Genomic DNA, 19,889 nt, shown 5'->3' with positions numbered 1-19,889 from the left:
CATTTCATTTGTTGGTGAAAGATTCCTCCATTTTCATGCCATGTTGCAGGTATGCATGACTATCTTCGTGGTTTTCTCTGTGCAGTTGGTTCTGAAAGGTGAAAAAGTTTGTTGGTTTGGATTTTGAAGTAAAGACAAAATTGATTGGTGGAAGTTGGAATCGCAAAATTCTGATTATGCTGGTATGGTGAAATGTACTCAAAATTGACGCATGACAGTGGTTTTTTTTTTCCATGATCACCAGGAACAACATTTGGAAGGTCAGAGTCAAGGTACCAAATAATGCGCACGAGTAATAGACTTCAATATGCACAATAACTTTTTGGCAAATAAAACGTATGCTGGCCGCCGGTCCTGAGGGGTTCAGAGTGTGCGACCGCCGCCTCAATTTAGGCCTTTCGTATTACCAATAGGAAAGCCCATTCAGGGCCTCCTGCCTTTCTCTCTTGTCTCTAGGTGTTAAAAAAATGTGCAGTTATATTAGAAAGCGCAATTGGGGATACTTTTATTAATTGGGGATATAAATTACTATTCCCATCCAATAGTGTCTGTTAAGGGGTGTTTTTGGGACGAAAATACTAAAATACCCTTTGGTTAATTAAAAACATTATCAAAAGACTATAATATCCTTCCATCTAAATTAAAATCTAAAACTAAAAATCAAAAAACCAAAATCAATATCCCCCGTCTGTTCCGTCATTCTTGCTAGTTAGGGTTTTGAAAGAAAAAAAAAATCTTCATCCTTAACACCATCGTTCTTCATCGTCGATTCAAAAATATCTTCGTCGATTACCCGAATTTATAACCACGCCTCAATGGAAGAAACCCAATCCCAATCTGCAATCAAAATCAAAATCAGTTGCTCAACAAAAACAAGAACAAAGACTTGCTCGGATTGCTCTTGAGGAAGAAGAAGAGGATTGAGACCATTAAACTCTCAAAGAAATGGCTTCTGTGAGAAGGTAAGTGATTCTGAAACGTTTTACAAGTATTTTAATCGATTTAAAGCAATGAGATTAGGTTAGAATCGCGAACCCTAACTCAAATAGTTGAGTTACAATCAATTCCAGCATTGAAATAAGTATGAATACAATGCCGGTACTGGGTTACGACATTGAATTTAGTATGAATACCATATGTCGGTAACGTGTTTCGGCATTGGATTTAATATGAATACTATGCCGGCTACAAAAATAAAATCACTAGGAACTGAATGTTTAATCCCGACATTGATATTGGGATGAATACCCCGTCGGGAATTAGTTACTGCATTGTTTTAGTTTTTTATGTGTATGCCGGAAATGCTCTTTTGGTATGCATGAATAACCTAGGAATTACCTAAGACTACTGGCATTGTCAGCATTGTGTCCCGGCAAGGTCGAGTTGTCGATAGACAATGCCGTTTTTCTATCTCGACATGGACGTTTTTCGTTAAGCAATGCCAGCACATGTGTTTCAATTCCGTTATTCAACATATCTATGCCAATTGTTGTTTATTTATTTCGTATGTCTATTTATAGACATAAGCCAAGGAAGCAAAAAAAGTAAAAACTAAAGATGTTGACGTTAAGAAAAGAAAGAAGAACGCTCTTTCCACTCCCGAGTCTCTTCCTCCCTGAGGGAAAGAATTAGGTCGCAATAAGCATTGGGGGCGGGCTCTACAAGAGGGATTGTGTCCCGGCAAGGTCGAGATGTCGACAGAAAATGCCATTTTTCTGTCTCGACATGGATGTTTTTCGTTAAGCAATCCCGACACATGTGTTTCAATGCCGTTATTCAACGTATCTATGCCAATTGTTGTTTATTTATTTCATATGTCTTTTTATAGGATAAAGCCAAGGAAGCTAAGAAAGCAAAAACTAAAGATGCTGACGTTAAGAAAAGAAAGAAGAGCGATCTTGCCACTCTCGAGTCTCTTCCTCCCCGAGAGAAAGAATTTGGTCGCAATAAGCGTTTGGGGGCAGGCTCTACAAGAGGGAAGTTTGGAAGAATAGGGACCATAGTGAAATAGTAATCTGTGAACATACTAGAGAATCAAATGATGAGCACGATGAAGAGGAAGATGATGAGGTTGATGATGAGGTTGACCCAAGTCAACAAGCGAGCCAAAGTGAAGTTTTAGAGGAAGTCGGTGGGCCAAGTCAACAACCGACACTAGGTGAAGGATTGAGAAAAGGTGAAGGTGAAGCAGAAGAAGAACAAGAAAAGAAGAAAGTAGTCAAAATAAAAGGTTCAGACCTTCTTCATCCTAATGACATGTTACCTGACCTAGGTGATAGGAAATTTAGGCGCCAAGCTTCCGGTACAATACCACTATTTAGCTACAAGGACACGTGGGCTCGTACTATCTATCAAACATATGTAAGAAGTTTTATCTTGTGCATATGTATTGTTTTGTATGTTTTCTTTCACCGTCTCCTATTTATGTATACTTTATATTTCTTTCTATTTATGTAAAATATAACAGTCTCCTAATTGTAGGATCATAAGGAAGTTGTTCGTGTTTGCTGACACCAATCCTCGAGTGATTGGGATTTGGCTAAGGAATGTGAAGAGGTCCAATAATTAGTAAAGGACTCTGGGCTATATCCTTTGGTTGAGAATTTTGTGGAGTATGATTCCGTGACAGTCAATTGCTTCGTTGAAAGGTTTCATGGTGAAACTGATACCATGCACTTCCAATTTGGTGAGATGACCTCGATACCTGATGATGCTCAGAACATTCTAGGCTTATGGGTTACCGGTAAATCAGTTGCAGAAGGAGATAAATGTCCGGACCTAGAATGGTCGAAGTTACACGATTTGACTAACAAGTTGTTTGGATGGGACTATGAAACTTCTATACAAAGCTTCTGTGTATCTAAGAATTGTAGGACAAAGACAATGAAACTGAAGATGCTTAGGGAGAGGTTTAGATGGACGGAAGAGAAACAATTGAAGGATGATTGGGATCCCACTCAAATTCGTTATACAGCCGTTGCGTACTTGTTGTTCATCTTGGGAACTAAGGTATTCCCTAACACCGGTGGGAACAGGGTGAGTGCAAACCACCTACAATACTTGGATCTATTGGAAGATGTCTCTGGCTATTCTTGGGGCACCATGGTAATTGCACATTTGATGACGGAGATGAGAAGGGCCTCTAAGGCTGTTACCAATCAATTTGTCTGGAATTTCACTCTACTCCAGGTAATTTTGTTTTTAAACTTATGTTTTTATATATTGTTTTCATATACCGTTACTATTGTACATAAAATAACTCCTTTTTATATGTATCATTCTACATCGGCGTAGGCCTGGGCTTATGAACACTTCCCAACATTGTTCACGAACTACAAAGCCTTGACGATAAAAGAAAGTTCTGACCCCGGTGAGCCTAGAGCTCAGAGATACGAGTTAAACAACACTCTGAAGCCCGGTAACAATCGTGCTGACATATATGAGATTGGCTATGGACGCGATGACTACCAAATAGGTTGTGTTCGAGCCTTACAAGGAGGCTAGATAAAACCACCACTTTTGAGGTTTGGCAACGTTTTATATTACAATGGGCCGTTGTACCACCCAAAGGGATACATAATGGCTGATCCTCGACGTGTGATGCATCAACTTGGATATAAGAAACAAACTAGTGTGCAACAACTTACGTTTGAAAGGTACTTTGTTGACTATCCTCGGAGCCTTTCAACTGCCTTAAGGTTGAAGGTAAAGTATACTCCATATCCAGAACCATCACATTGGAGGGATAGGGAACCATGTCGTTTGGTAGATATGAGTAATTGGGAGATTGCGAAAAACGGTGATGAAGTCGGTCCTGACTACATGAGGTATTACTTGGACTACTCACATCCTTTTGTTGTGCGCCTGGATAACGTTGAAATTCCACCCCAGAAAAACCCTCCCGTTCCAACTCCTACAGAGGTACCACCTACAATTGCCAGACTTCAGAAGACCGTTGGATTGCTAGTTAGTATTTTTAATTGCTTAGTCATTTAATGTATACATAATCTTATATTAGTATATATATACTAATTATGTGTTGGATGTATGAAACTAGCGACGTCGGCTTGACAAGTTGAGGAAGATGTTTGGTTGCAAGAACGAGAAAGAAGAGGTGTTATCCCCTGAAGAAATGAAGGAAGTCGAGAAAAAGCTTGATAAAATGGAAGATCCAAGTATAAAAGCTCTGTTCGGGGAAACGAGGAAGGTGGCCTCCAAGAAGCAAAGGACCAAATGATATAAGATTTATATTTGTGTTTCTTCATTTGGAATTGGTTGTTAAGTTTTGCACAATTTTGAACTTGTTTTTGTTTGTAACTCATGATGAACTCTTTAATTGTTTGGTTTACGTTTGGTTTGTGGTAGCCGGATTAGAACATTTAAACACAATTCAGTTGTTTGGTTTATGTTGAACATGTTTAGATTTTTAGAATTTTTTTTTCTAAATTTTCTTTACACAATTGGATATGCGCCGGCATTGAAATGTTTATATATTGCAACGCCGACACTTATTCCGGCATTGTTATCCAATTTATGTCGGAAATATGATTTTTAAAACTTGGGGAATTATTTTGCAGAATATCAGCATGGTAAATAATATCTGTCCATGCCGGCATTTTGTGCACCCTTCTTAAATTTAGGTTTTCAGAATACCGGCATTGGTTTGGAAAAAACTACTATGATTATAAATAAGTTATGAATGCTCTTTTTATTTCATTCCTGGATAATCTATTACAATAAATTTGAAACTTACTAAAACACAAGTTGAATGCACGTGCACGTCGATAAAGGTATTTTTACAACTAAATCAATTTGTTGCTAATTTCTCGTGTAAAATTTGAAAATGTTCCATTTTTTTTTCAAACTTTAGTTCTCTAGTATAAGTGTACGTGTGGATTGCACATGTTGATATGTTGCTTCAGAACTAAAACATGGACTTGGGCCACTTGGCTTAGTTCACAGGGTCTCTAGCCAACAGTTGTTATTTTTTTGATTACATGTTCCACACGTGTAAGTGGAATAAAAAAAAAAAAAGAAAAAAGAAAACCCTTCTTTTCAAGAGAGGTAGTGTCAACGTACTGCTAACCTCTTTCCTTCTGCAACTAAAAGCAGTTCCTATGGAATGAACAAACTCAGAGTTTGTTCATTTTGTTCTCACTATGAAATGAACAAATATGAAAAATGGATGTTCAAATCAACAAATCTGTTGCTTTGAACATTGAGTCGGAACATCCAGCGCGCGTCTGTGGTAAGGTCGCGCGACGTTGCCAAAAACGCTGGCGTTGGAAGAATCAACACGCGACCATGCCAAAAACGCCAGCAACATTTTCATTGACGCCCGCAACCCTTGGATTGATGCTAAGTACAATCCTGATTACTTTACTATTTTTTGATCTTATTTTATCTCACTTTATCATATTTTATCTCACTTTAATCCTATTTTATCTCACCTAAATATTATATTTTATTTTTCATCTTTATCCTACAAAACATTTTATATTAAAAAAAAATACTGGTGGGATCCTAAAAAATCAAATCTGTTCATTTTGCCCTGCTTTATCATAGTGGAGAAACCCGTTTGGCCATCCACGTGGCTCAATAAAATTCAGAGTCTGAACATTACCGTAGGAATTGCTCTAAGTTCTTTGTTTGCTATTATCTGTTCTTTTTTTGCTCATTTCAGTAGACCAATTGTTGTGATGTATATCCATGATTTACAAAAAGTGACACATTACTATCTTGTATATACATTGGTTTTCTTTAATGATGAATTTATTAATGGATATCACTGTTTAAAAAAAATAAATTCAGATTTAGAACCTTATTTTAGGTTTGATTCTAAGTTTTTTTTGTCTTTATAAAAAAAAATTGAAATCAATAATGAAATATGTGTTTGAATCAGATGTATCAGGTAAAATAGAGAAATCATGTATGTAATGATTCTATGTTCAATTTTATGAATACCCAATAACCAACAATTTTTAGTTTTTTTATCCAATTATAAAATCGTACGATCTGATTTTCAGATTATAATTGAGAAGGTCCGTTTTGCAACCTTAGAAATTGGTTTACTGAATTAGGTTGCAATTCTAGTCGTTTACAGAAGAGAGAGAGAATTAAAAGAGAAGAAGAATCTTCGATCGAAGACAAAGAGAAAGGAAAGTGTTTGGTTTTTGGTTAAGTATAGGTGGTAATTTTGTAATTGTGTGAATGAGTGGGATCAGATGGCTGTAATAGGAGTTGTACTTAATCCAACGGCGGGAATGAAAAATACGTGTGGGACGAAAAAACGTGCGGGAGGCGAAAATTTGTTAACGTTTTCGGAGATTCCTAGCCCCTATTAAAAAGGGAGGAGATACTAAAAAAAACGTCACACCCATCAATAGGCTTGCATTGGTCTAAGATGATCTCCTATTTAGTATCCCTTTTCAATAATTACGGCACTTTTGAGCCTTTCGCGAATATCTTCGAAGATAGAGTTTGGAATCTCTGTGCCAAGAATCATCTTCATTGGTTCATCTGCTTGTTCAACATATTCTTTTTCCTTCATATAACACCCATCACACCCACCAATAGGTTTGCGTTGGTCCTTGTATTTTTCTCTTATCTATTTATGATTATACATAATTATAAACAGATAAATGATTTTAGTACAATTATCTATCTCAAGAACGTGCACATACCTCAGCTGGTCATCCCCGTTTCCCAAAGTTTCATGCGCTCCAGGAGGTCTCAGGTTCGAGTCCCCAACGACGTAATGTTGCAGGAATTAACATGGAAGGTAGAGTTAGCTTGCCCCCTTGTGACACAATCTCAGCCCCCCATCCGCTTCGACTCCCTTGTCTAGGTTACCCACGAGGCTCGCTGGTAGGATAGCACCGCAACCCGTTCAATTAATATAGTTGTACGTTGTTGGAGCTTAGCTTGTTAGGCTTCCAACTAGTTAGTGTAATCCTCTTTATCTAATAAATAAAAAAAGTTTTTATAATAAATTTTCACAAACACCTTTCTCAAATAATTGATTATATTTGAAAGGTGCTCTCAAAAAAGAGAGGAAAAAACAATGATTTAGGATTTTTTTTCCTAAGTCCCCTATTGTTTTTAGCTCTCTTTTGATAGTTCAGAGAAATAAGAAGAAAAAACCCAACTCTATTTTATTAAAAAAAATTTGATTATAATAATTTTTAAATTTTTTTTCTAAATCTGAAAATAATGGATTTTTTCAATTATGATTAAAATAATCAATTATTATAATAGTTACTAAACACATACATAATCCATTATATAATGGATTCCGGACTGATAATCCATTATAATAATGGTTACCAAACAACCTCATATATGTTATTGATTCTTCAGGGGACTGCTATCGACTTCTTTTGGAGTAGGTTCTCTTGATCAAAATAATGCTGCTAGGGAACTGTCTTTCCATTCGGCGTGTAGCTCAAAGATGGTTGGTTGGGAACCATGACTAGTACCACTTTATCTAAAAAAACAATAAATTACCGGCTACCGACATAAATCAAATTTCCCACGTCTTTAGGTCCACGCATAACTCAATAATTGATTTTCGGCCAAAGTCTTTGTGGTAATTAAGAAATTATTCACAAATTTAAGGCTAATTCACAAAGAAATTTTCATATAAGAAAAAAACATCTCATATTCAATTGGATCTCAAATCAATTTCATACATAGAAAAAAGAAGAAGAATAAAAAAGTGTAAGAAACAATGTCATATTTTGGAAGAGGAGGAAGAACAAATGTTGATGAAGCAGTAGATGATTTTGATGAATTTGATCCAACACCATATGGAGGTGGTTATGATCTTGCACTGGCATATGGTCGTCCATTAAAACCATGTGAAGAAACATGTTATCAGATTTCATCAACATCAACTTCATATGGAGGTGGAGGGGATGATAATGGAAGATCTAGTTATTCTCATGATTCTGAAGCTAATGCTTATGGTGAAGAAGTTTGCCAAAATGAGTATAGTAGTTACAATAGACCTGCATCAAGACCTCATCCTACTTATGGTAGTGGTAGGGCGATGCTCCTCAAGTTGTTGAGGAGAAATTTGGTTATGGTGATGAAAAAGTGCTTTTGTATCTAGAAATGCTATACCTACTAAGACTATTCTTAGTTCTAGAATGCCCATGAATGTTGTTGACTGTACCCGATGTTCTCATCCTAATGGGTATATCGTGCATTCTTTGATTTTTCGCCATTTTGCTAGTCATGTCTGGCCCCTCTTCTTCTGTGTGTGGTAATACTCATGCCTTTATTGATAAATATTTCCTTGATTGGTTGATGTACTAGTTAGTTGAACCCGCTTCTAAGATTCCTGATGAAGCTCAATGTTTGTCTGTCACTATCCCTTGGTCTCTTTGGAGTAGTAGAAATAATTTGTTTTTTCAAAACTCTAAGGAATTGCAGTTTGATGTCTTAAGTAGATCTAGAGCCATGCTTCTGACTAGGAAACCTAAACTCCATATCCCCGTTTCTATCTCTGTTGTTGACTCGAAAAATGGATGCCTCCTCATATAGAATAGAAAAAATGTGAACACCGATGGTTCCTTTGATGATATTTCCCTGGACAATGGTGCAAGCTATGTGATGAGAGACTGCTCCAGAAATGCTTCCTTTTGTGCTTCAATAGTTTTTGAAGTTGAATTTGCTGAAGAATCTGAAGCTAGAGCTATTTAGGCGATTTTGAAAAAAACTGTGCAGCAAAAGCTTACTCATATCATCATTGAAAGTGATGTTAAGGACCTCATCAACCAATTTTCTGCTGGAGAGTTTGATGGAGATTCCAGAACGGATGTTATCTTTAAAGACATTCAGTTTTTTTCTTCTAGCTTAGAAGCTTGTCTTTTTACCTTTTAACCTAGAATCTGTAACTCTGTTGCTCATGAGCCTACTCAATGGGCTAAAAACAACAGATCTTCTATGTACTGGTTTGTGCGTCCTATATGGCTTAGGCATGTTGTTGAAGGGGATCATTAGCCTTTTTGAAGACCCTTTGCTTATTAAAATAAAATAAAAATTAAAGAGGATATCAATGTGGTGTATTGATAAAGTCACTAGCGGAGAAATTAATATCAATGACCCGAGTTCAAGACTCTCTCTCCACCAAAATTAAATTTCGAACCAAAAATTTTTATGGGCCAAAAACAAATAAATAATGCTGCTAGTGCTCGGTAAACTGCCCTTCTAGTAGGTACTACTAGGTGTCTAGCTCAAAGATGGTTAGGCTTAGTCTTATGGGAGAGTTTGGAAACTGCTAGATTGGCCATCCACGTCAGCTTGGGCGACCTCCTAAGTCCTATGGGCTAGATATCTAGTTGCGAGATTGGCCATACACGTCATCAGGGAGCGCCGAACCATTCGGCGTTTTGAGCACTTTTTCTTAGCGCCGAACGGTTCGGCGTTTTGGTTAATTTTTTAGCGTCGAACGGTTCGGCGCTTTAAATCTCAGCCGTTAGATTTTCTTAACGCCGAACCATTCAGCGTTTTGGACACTTTTTGAGCGCCAAACCATTCGACGTTTCTATCTCGCTGCTAGTGAAACTGCGAGCAAATGCTAGGAGAGAGAAGTAGGCAGATTGAGTGTTAACTCTTTCCCAACGGTTCTTTCACATTTTGCAACACATTTTGGCCAATCTCTCCATCCAATCTCTCCCATAAGACTTAGCCTTAGTTGGAAGTTGAAACTTGGAACCATGAGTAGTACCACTTTAACAGACCTATCCATTGCCGGCTACCGACATGAATCAAATTTCCCACGTCTTTAGGTCCACGCGTAACTCAATAATTGCTTTCCGGATAGAAAATTCAAAAGTCTCTGTGGTAATTAAGAAATTATTCATAGATCTAAGGCTAATTTCACAAACAAAAGTTCATATAATAGAAAATCATCTCAGATTCAATTGGATCTCAAATCAAATTATCCACACAGAGAAAAAAGAAGAAATTGTAAGAAACAATGTCGTATTTTGGAAGAGGAGGAAGAACAAATGATGATGAAGCAGTAGATGATTTCGATGAATTCGATCCAACACCATATGGAGGTGGATATGATCTTGCAATGACATATGGTCGTCCATTAGAACCATGTGAAGAGACATGTTACCAGATTTCATCAACATCAACTTCATATGGAGGAGGGGATGATTATTCAAGATCTAATTATTCTCATGATTCTGAAGCTAATGCTTATGGTGAAGAAGTTTGCCAAAATGAGTATAGTAGTTACAGTAGACCTGCATCCAGACCTCATCCTACTTATGGTGGTGGCGGTGCTCCTCAAGTTGTTGAGGAGAAATTTGGTTATGGTGATGATGAAAAACCAAAACCATATGGTCAATCAGGTTACGGTGGTGGTAGTGGTGGTGGTGGATCTGAGTATGGAAGGACTAATTATGGAGAAGATGAAAGTGGTGGTGGTGGTGGTGGGTATGGGTATCAGAAGAAGCCTAGTTATGGAAGACAAGAGGAAGAATCTGGATATCAGAAGCCTAACTATGGAGGGCAAGAAGAAGAATCTGAGTATCAGAAACCTAGCTATGGAAGACAAGAGGAAGAATCTGAGTATCAGAAGCCCTCTTATGGAAGGCCTAGTTATGGTAGGCAAGAGGAGTCTGAGTACCAGAAACCAGGCTATGGCAGGCAAGAGGAGTCTGATTACCAGAAACCTAGCTATGGCAGGCAAGAGGAGTCTGAGTACCAGAAACCTAGCTATGGGAGACAAGAAGAGGAGGTATCTGAGTATCAGAGACCTAGCTATGGAAGACAAGAAGTGGAATCTGAGTATAGGAAGCCTAGCTATGGAAGGCAAGAAGAGGAATCTGAATACAGGAAGCCTAGCTATGGAAGACAAGATGAGGAGGAAGTGTCTGAGTATAGTAAGCCAAGCTATGGAAGGACTAGCTATGGTGGTGGTGATGAGGAGGAACAACCAAGGAGGTACAAGCAGGAAACTAGCTATGGTGGTGGTGATGATGAGGAACAACCAAGGAGGTACAAGCAGGAAACTAGCTATGGTGGAGGAGATGAAGAAGGATATGGCCGCAAGAAATATGTGAGTTTTGATTTCAGATTACTTGGAAATTTTCTATTCATGAAATGTTTGCTTGTGCTTTTTTTCGCTGTTGGTATGTTTATAGTGCCTGCATTTTAGTTAGTTACATGTCAAATTGTAGAAATGATCTTTAATGCTAGTTGATGTAAGAATAAGAGGTTAGCGATATCTTAGTCAAACTAACACTTAGGTTTCATATTTCACGTGAGTCACTTGTATTTCAGAAGCTTAGAACTGGTTGATGCATAGATAGGGATTAAACTGGAGCTAATCCTTACCAATTAGAAAATTGCATGACCTGTGGCTCTGTTCATATGATAATAGTTAAATAACTTCTACAATCAGCTGTGGGGCGAATTAGATCAATTTTTGTTGCTTTTCAGTTCTTGTTCAATGAACTACTGAAACAAGATTGCACTGGTTATTCTTAACCTGGTGCCTTAGTTGCATAGTTTGAGAATGGAACATCGTCTATCAACGGTCTTTGTCATTGTCAGCAACTTCACTAATGCCAGTAGTTTAAGAGTCTTAGGGACCTTTCCTATTAATATTCGATGTTACTCTCGAACATGTCGGAAATTATGAAGATATATACACATTGTATTGATATTGGATTAGAACTGTACTTGATCTTCACTCTTTCTAAAAATGCATATTTTGATTGTGTGTTTATAATTTGATGAGTACATCGTTTGAATGATGAGGTACACTTATGGAACACCTAAAGAAGAAATAAAGATATGATGTAATCAAATGCTTTCGTCTTTTTACATGAATCCACCGTGGTCATTATACTGATAACAATCTATAATTGAATTTGCATCATGGTATTTGTTGTCAATTCTCCGTTCCGTTCCGTTCTTCTTCTTTATATCTTTTGTTACTCTCCGTTCCGTTCTTCTTCTTTATATCTTTTGTTCCTAATATAGTTTAACTTCCCGTTCTTTCTGTTACTAATATAGTGTTTTGTACATGAAATGGTTAGGGAGGAAACAAATCTGATGACGACGACGACGATGATGATGATGAGGAAAAGGAGCGTCGTCGTGGGCACCACCACCGCAAGCACTATGACGACTAAGTGGACTTAAACAAAGAACCACCTCGCCCTTTACATATAAATGAGCTAGGGATGTATACCTTGGCTATAAAATAAAATGTGTTGGTCATTGGTTCTTTGATATTCCGCTTCTAAAAGTTTTGAAATTGATGTTTGTGTTTTCTGAAAGCTGTTTTGCTTTTCAATAATGTCCTGAACTTAATGGGCTCCTGTGTGTTTTATGAGTGCTGTTCACCTTTTCTTCTATCAATGAGAATGAGGATGGCACCATGTTGCTGTTTCTTTTGATAAGCCTAAATTCAAAGTATGGTTTCATTTTCTAGGTTCTGCACTGAATTGAATGTTTGTTCTTGACAAGAGGATCGTGAGTAGACCTCTGCCACTGATCTTGCTTATCTTTGCGAGAAATGCGTACTAGCTACACTATCTAATTTTATATGTGTTCTGTTGTTATTGTGTGATTGTAAGAACAGATTGGTGAAAAAGCTAAGGTTTTATCACTTTCTTCAGTACAAGTGGTGGCTCATTGGGTCTTTTCTCTTCAATTCTTCGGTGCTAAACACATTGGGAGTTTTGATACTTGACAGGTTGGGATTAATGGTTGCTGATGGAGTAGGTTTGGCATCTTTTATGATATATACATCCGACTATCAGAGAACTTAGCAATACGAGCATTTGAAGAGTCAGGGAAGAGCGGGAGGGATGCTCAAGTTTTTTGTTCACTGTGTGTTAGAGTGTACAAACTACAGGTGATGGTCGCTGCATCGCTTTCTTGGAATCTATCTTAAATTCTTAATTGTTCTTTTTTTTTTTTCTTGTTTACTTTCACTTTTGTAAAATATTAGAGGTCTTTAAGGAAGTTTCTTTTACAACTTTCCTAGAAATTGCTTTAGGGGAACGAACAACTGAGATCAATCTCTAGTTTGTGATTTTTCTAAGTTTCCAATCCAAAGCTGTGTGCCTTTTCTGTTTGTAAATTTTTCTACCAAAATTTGTTGTATTTTTAGCTGTCAACCTGAGTTGTCCAGTGGAGTATAGCCAAGGAATGCATGGGCTACAAAGATGGAGGAGGAGGGCCAAGAAGACATCCCAAAAAGCAAGCGTGGATCAGACGCACCGTCCAATCTGGATATGGTTCTAATTCCAATTGAAAGAACCTTGGGGCACGAATCTTTGCTCCCACTTTTTCTTTTTTGGTCCTTTTTTCATTGTAATTTGGTCGTTAATGAAATAATTACAAAGAGACACCAGACATTACCACGGGTATATCACCGTGGATTAGAGGAGGCAGGCAACTTTAATTTGAATAAACTCTTCCTTTCGGACTCACTATAAAACAGAATCTCTTCAGTCTTTCGGTACTGGTTCACAGTAAACACACCTCTTTCCCTGTAACTTCATTTTCTCATCTCACGAAGAGACAGCCTTATCATCCATCTCTCTCTCTCTTTCAGCCATGTCTATCAGAATGGTAACCATTCCTTAATTCTTGTATCCGGTTTCGTTAGATTTGACTACTGAACCTCTGATCTTCATCTTACGCATTTTTTTCATATTTTTTAGAAGATTTTTTGTATTATGGCAGAGATTATTCATTATTGGATAGTTTTATGTTTGATTTTGCTTAATCTTAGGTATTTTAGGAATATGTGTAGGCTTTATTAAGGTTTTTGATGAAAATTATTTGCTGATTAGGTTTTTTTGTTGTTGTTTTGCAGTCAAATGCTTCATCTGGTATGGGAGTATCTGATCACAGTAAGGATATATTCATGGAACTAAAGAGAAAGAAAGTACATAGATATGTGGTGTTTAAGATTGATGAGAAGAAAAAAGAGGTTGTAGTTGAAAAAACTGGAGGTCCAGCTGAAAGTTATGATGATTTCACTGCATCTTTACCAGAGAATGATTGCCGTTATGCCGTTTATGATTTCGATTATGTCACCTCTGAGAATTGCCAGAAGAGCAAGATTTTCTTCATTGCATGGTATGGTTTCTTTCTCTTCTTTTCTATGTCATTCTTAATTTGTTTATTTGTTGATGTTTGTTTTAGTAAATTGAAGTGAGGGAAGGGGTATTGTTATGGTATTGAAAGAGTGTATTTGCATTTGGCTTTGTGGTGAATGGTGATTAGGTTTTCGTAAAATTTCATTCAAGTTTGGAAATAAGTAGGTTGTTGATGGTGGGAGCTTACTAATTCTATTTTGTGATGTCAATCAGGTTTACATAAAACTAGTCTTGTTTGGATAAGTTAGGTTTGCTTGTAAATTGACTGGTTTCCTTGATCTCAAAGAACTATATGTAGCGTTACACTCTTAGTGGTGATAGATAGTCCTGCTTTGAATAAAAGAATATGCATATGGGCAGTAAAATTGCTATTGATTTGGATTAAGTTTTTGTCCGTAAGGTGAATTGAAACCAATAGATAGGTAAGGACGTTAGACGGAGTATGGAACCCTAAATGTACTAAACCTTGACGAGGTTGCCTTATTGTAAAACTCTAGATTGATCTATCTGCTTCAGGTAGGCTTCCATTTCCTGACAATTGGGGTTTGAGGATTTTTCAATTATATTTTGGTGTTGTTCTTTCTTTTCTCGAGGAAAGCACCTCCTGACTGGAATCATAGGCAGTTTCCAATGGAATATGAGTTGAGTGACTTGTTGGTGTATGGTCACTGTTGTTCGGTTGAGATGACTTTAGTACTACTGTAGTAAGTCATGTCGAAAGGTTTCAATGAAATATCCGATAATTTCTAGGTGTTTATCATGCTGAAAGGTATGCTGATGATAAACATCATTGCCAAATTTATATGGTCCATGACCATATATATTTTATTGTTGGAGGTGATATTCATGGTTTTAAATTTTGATTATTTTGTTTCTGAGTGTTTAGGCTTTGGAGGTACCCCTGTAAGCTGCTAGTCATCCCTTGTTCAGAAGGTCTTGTTTGGTGAGAATGTCACTGGCCTGGGATGGCAATATACACTGTCACAATAGTTCTTAGAAAATCTTTAAGTCCAAAAAGTATTGCGAAAGGCAAGTTAAAACACTCGTGTAGTTATTGAAGTTTCATGTGGCTCCAGGTTTTTTAGTTCTTGTTCTCTTCTGTTAACCTTTCATAGTCGTGGTGAGCCTTGACATTATGTTCTCTCTGATAAGCTACTTAGAAGTGTTATCAACTTGACTGATAGTCGGAATTGGGTGAACCAATCTTACCTGCATTTCATCGGATAATTTCTCATGGTAATTTGCAATTAGTGTTGATTCATGACCATGTTATGTACCTGTGTTAAGCTCAAAATTCCAAACGTTGTCGCACAGGCAAAATTTCGACTTAGAATACCCATGTTTCACCGTACCTAACCATTTCCTTTGCACCCAGTGTTTAGTTAGAAGAGAAAGCATTCTGAATCTCTGATGTTGTTTTACTCCATATCTAGTTTCTTTTGGAAGTTTCTTGTAATTTTCACCGGAGTTCACCAAAACTGGATAGATATTATTACATATTAGATGTATTGTTGCAGCCTGCGGCATTGGTATTCAAACAATAATATATACAAATGGCTTTTACTGAGAAATTTTGTGATCATCTGACTCTTATCTTTGCTGTTTGATGTGTAAATAATATGTTGCTCAGGTCTCCCTCAGTTGCTCGTATTCGATCCAAGATGCTTTACGCTACATCCAAAGACAGGTTCCGACGAGAACTTGACGGTATTCACTACGAAATTCAAGCAACTGACCCTGATGAAATGGAACTTGAAGCACTGAGAGAACGTGCTCATTGAGGATCTATCTTAAAATTTCAATTGTAAAATGGTATTGTGGTGACGAATTAAATTGAGGTTAGGCATTATCTGATGGATGCAAATGGAAGTGACATTTCACATTAGTTGATAATGAATGACAGGGTCAGTATAGAAGCTAATAGGAAGTGGTTCCGGAAGTCATGGTATTGAGTTTTCTTACTGCCATGAAGTCTTATCGATTTATTACTGTTGAAATGAATCTACAATATATAGTTATCTATTTTCTAAATAAAAACAGTGGGTTGGCAGACTAACTAGATACGATTATTTCCTTACTATATTTGTATACTGGGTGTAATGTTGAGTTTGAATTGAAATTTGAGATATGGCAGGGTTCGTGTGATCCATTTAAGGCCTAATGGCCTATAATGTAGTTTTCTTTAGCCATGCCTTGTATAAGACTCCATAGTCCATATGCTTATCAAGTCCTACATCACTATAAATTGAATAAAGAGTTTCCTTTGGCACTTGGGATAAAGCAGCTTCAATGTAGCTTTTGTACTTCTTTTACTTCAGTAGATTAAAGTGTATCACTCGTCTCTAAGATTTCCTGGCTCCCTTAAAGACTGTGAAAGGCAGATTTTTAGCTGTGGGCATATTTGCACAAGACTCGCATAAAAAAAAAAAAAATAATATTAAAGAATAGGTCATGATGATGTTTTTACTTACAAAACAAATGCAAGCATGATGAAATGGAGTACAAAGAATAAATAGGAAGGCTGAAATATTAGAATCTGAACACACCAATACTTATTTCACATAGGGAATACGAAGGCTACTAGATACTACTACTATCCTAATTTCTCTAAAATAAAATAAAAAGCTAAGCTGTTTCTTCTTCGTTCTCTCCAGACATCTCTTCAAGTGATTTTCCTTTAGATTCAGGAACCAACAGAGTGCATAACATACCCAAAAGGTTGACAAAACCCAGCACGATAAGAGCATTCTTCACACCGATTCCTGCAGGATAACCAGGATCTGCTTTCTTGGGATCTTTGTCTTGAGCCAAATACAAGAAACCAAATGCACCAATAATTGCACCTGCTTTGCCTGCAGCAGCCGAAATACCGTGGCAAGTAGACCTTAATCTCGCAGGAAAAATTTCAGCTGGGACAACAAATGTAGTACTGTTGGGGCCGAAGTTTGCAAAGAAGAATGTGAGTGCATACATGATAACAAATCCTATTCTGTTATCTGGTTGTGTCCAGTGGTGGTATGGGATTGCAAGACCGAACATGAAAACTGTCATCATGAAGAAACCAACCAGCTGAATCCAAAACCTTCCGATGTGGTCAATGAAAGCTACGGTGAACCAGTATCCAGGAACAGTACTGCATAGAGCAATGAGGGTCTGTGCTCTAGAAATCCAGAAAACTTCGTCGAGAGCATTCATAGTTGATGCTTTAGGAATCCATCCAATTGCACTGAAAACATCTTTCTGAAACAAATTCTGACTGTAAAATGCAATATCAAGCAAAAACCATGTACTGGCAGTTCCAAACAAATGAGCTCCGTGTCGACGAACAAACTGCATCGAGAACAAACCAAATGAATTTGTCTTCTCATCTCTTATTGTCTCAACCTTCTCTGGCTCAGCTTCAATCTCGGTCTGTAAAACTTTGGACATATCTGCGGCTGCTTTCTTAGCATCCTTTGCAACTAGCGCGGTGTAACGAGCAGTTTCAGGCATTTTTGAGCGCGAATAAAAGGTCATTGCAGCTGGTATTGCCCCAAACATCAGAATTATACGCCAGACGTAGTCAGCTTGAGGAACCGTCGAACCAAGGGCATCAACCTCATATGGAGGAGCTTTATAAACAGATTTAAATATAGAAGAAATGACGATGGCAAACACTCCACCCGACAAAATTCCAAATCCTTGCATGGCAAAAACAGCAGCGATAAAGGCACCACGAGTTTTCTTGTTGGAGTACTCAGACATGATGGTGGCAGATAATGGGTAGTCACCACCAATGCCAAAACCCAGCCAAAATCGGAAGAAACACAGAGTCCCCATAACTGTACCCGGTGTGTGACCAAAGGAAAGACCGGATGCAATAGAAGCAACCACCATTATACCTAGGGTCATACCATAAACTTTTTTACGGCCCATTTTGTCACCGAGCCAACCAAAGAACAGTTGTCCAGCAAGAGTACCGAATAGAGCAACACCATTAACAGCAGCTGATATGTTTGGTGGTAAAGAACCGGGTTTCGGAGAACCATCGACGTGATAGTAGATCCGACCAAGTAGCTTTGTGACAAGTGAAATGCAGAACAGATCATATGCATCTGTGAAGAAACCCATACCAGCAATCACAATTGCAGTGAAATGATACCATTGTGTTTTTGCAACATCGAGTGCATTCAGAACCTCCAACTGTGACTTCTGTTCTTTAGCCATGCCTTGAAATGCAAAGTAGAAAGATAATCTGCAAATCTGAGCAAAGAAAAAAGAACAACTAAGTCAGCATTTAATATGAGAGCCATTAGAGATGTGAAACATGGCAGAGTTTGACACATTGTAAAGCCCAAAATAGAGTACCCACTCTTTACGGATTAAAAAGTCACAAGTCAAAAAATACCGACAATAACAAGGAAATCAAAACGAACCCTAAAAATGGGAGAGAAATTACCACCAAATCAAAAACATGCCCCAAAAAAGATGTAAAGGTTAAAAATGAAAAAGAGAAGGTAGAAATGAATCACTTCCATGTCGATGCTATAAATGAAAAAAACTTGATTCTTTGCATATCAAGAACGTGTGGTAAATGCACATAACAAGGGATAGAAACAAGAGTGATTGATTTTCTTACGTTTTGATTATCTTTCTTCTTCTTCTTCTTATCTCCAAAACAGAATCACAATGTGTTCATAAACAGAGCTTGTTTTCCCACTTTTATCTATCTGAAACATAAAAATCAAAGAAACTACATCATCAAAATGAGATAGAGCCAAATCGCAAGAGTGCATGCAGCATGCATACAGATGAAAAACCTTAAAAGCTAAATATACACGGTAGGTTTTACTGCTGCTTTCGACGTATGACTTTAGATTACTTGTGCATGGGAATCATACTAATATACGTATTACTTGAAGAGAATAGTCAAAGGAGAAGAAGAAGAAAACAAATAAACTAACCTGCTTCTGAAAAGTACAGAGAGAGGGTTGAGGTGAGGTGAGGTGATGGAAGGAATTTGGGTCTGATGTGATGTGATTATTATATACTTGAGCGAATTTACAACAGATTGGAGAATATTTTAGAGCATATACTCTGGTAAAACTGTCAAACCGATTTTTCATCTTTCATTGAACAGAACGCGTTACTAAATATATGGCATTACCTATTATTTAGGTGATTTTCCAACTGAATCATCAGTCCAAAAGGTATATACTCTTTCTTCCAGAATATTATACCCTGATTTGAATCAAAATTGGACACCAGATACTTTTAAGTCGGAATCCCGCTACACCGCCAAGTTATCCCAAGAGGTCTGGTCATTGAGTACTTATAATCTGGTCAAACCATATTGACCAAAGTTTGACCTTCCGCGATTCGTCTATTATGATGCTAGCTAGCGGTGATTTAGAGAAAAAAAATACTCCAATTTTATGGCTAACTCATCATGGGACAAGAGTGCTATAGCTTTAGCCTTTAGATCGTTGGCCAATGCTACGGTCCCATGCTAACTCGCGCTTTTGGGGCGAGAACTTGGGCGCGGACTTTAACCTTATGATTAAAGTTTATTGATATTCTTTTTGTCAAATGTTGTAGCAATTTCATGTAAAACAACGTCAATGTTCAAAAATCAATCTGACTCTTTTTTTTCTTTCCATAAACCATTTAGAAGGAAATATCTTGTTCCAATCCACCATTTAATCAACGTACACGTAGGGGCGTAAATTTGGGCAGGCCGGGCCGCCCGACCCAAAAACTAAGACA

The 19,889-nt window shown here is 37.5% G+C and overlaps 3 protein-coding genes across 3 annotated transcripts; 2 read left to right on the top strand and 1 right to left on the bottom strand.

Annotated features, from left to right (window-relative positions):
• The first annotated feature begins 9,929 nt into the window (after nucleotides 1-9,929).
• On the top strand, nucleotides 9,930-12,462 carry LOC113296861 (uncharacterized protein At5g39570-like). The gene is made up of 2 exons (XM_026545217.1): nucleotides 9,930-11,080; nucleotides 12,066-12,462. The coding sequence occupies exons 1-2, from the start codon at nucleotides 9,986-9,988 to the stop codon at nucleotides 12,159-12,161; spliced, it is 1,191 nt and encodes a 396-aa protein (XP_026401002.1). The 5' UTR covers nucleotides 9,930-9,985; the 3' UTR covers nucleotides 12,162-12,462.
• A 946-nt stretch (nucleotides 12,463-13,408) lies between these two features.
• On the top strand, nucleotides 13,409-16,333 carry LOC113296862 (actin-depolymerizing factor). The gene is made up of 3 exons (XM_026545218.1): nucleotides 13,409-13,611; nucleotides 13,859-14,124; nucleotides 15,775-16,333. Exons 1-3 carry the CDS (start codon nucleotides 13,597-13,599, stop codon nucleotides 15,923-15,925), a joined length of 432 nt encoding a protein of 143 aa, XP_026401003.1. The 5' UTR covers nucleotides 13,409-13,596; the 3' UTR covers nucleotides 15,926-16,333.
• Nucleotides 16,334-16,563: 230 nt separating this feature from the next.
• On the bottom strand, nucleotides 16,564-19,224 carry LOC113296860 (probable inorganic phosphate transporter 1-7). Its single transcript, XM_026545216.1, has 3 exons — nucleotides 19,088-19,224; nucleotides 18,763-18,853; nucleotides 16,564-18,386 (listed from the first exon to the last, which is right to left on the bottom strand). Exon 3 carries the CDS (start codon nucleotides 18,348-18,350, stop codon nucleotides 16,770-16,772), a length of 1,581 nt encoding a protein of 526 aa, XP_026401001.1. The 5' UTR covers nucleotides 18,351-18,386; nucleotides 18,763-18,853; nucleotides 19,088-19,224; the 3' UTR covers nucleotides 16,564-16,769.
• Nucleotides 19,225-19,889: the final 665 nt, after the last annotated feature.

Source organism: Papaver somniferum, chromosome 7 (genome assembly GCF_003573695.1).
Source record: "Papaver somniferum cultivar HN1 chromosome 7, ASM357369v1, whole genome shotgun sequence".
Classification (NCBI taxonomy): domain Eukaryota; kingdom Viridiplantae; phylum Streptophyta; class Magnoliopsida; order Ranunculales; family Papaveraceae; genus Papaver; species Papaver somniferum.
Note: the sequence above shows the minus strand (reverse complement) of the source record. Positions and strands in the feature narration are given on the sequence as shown.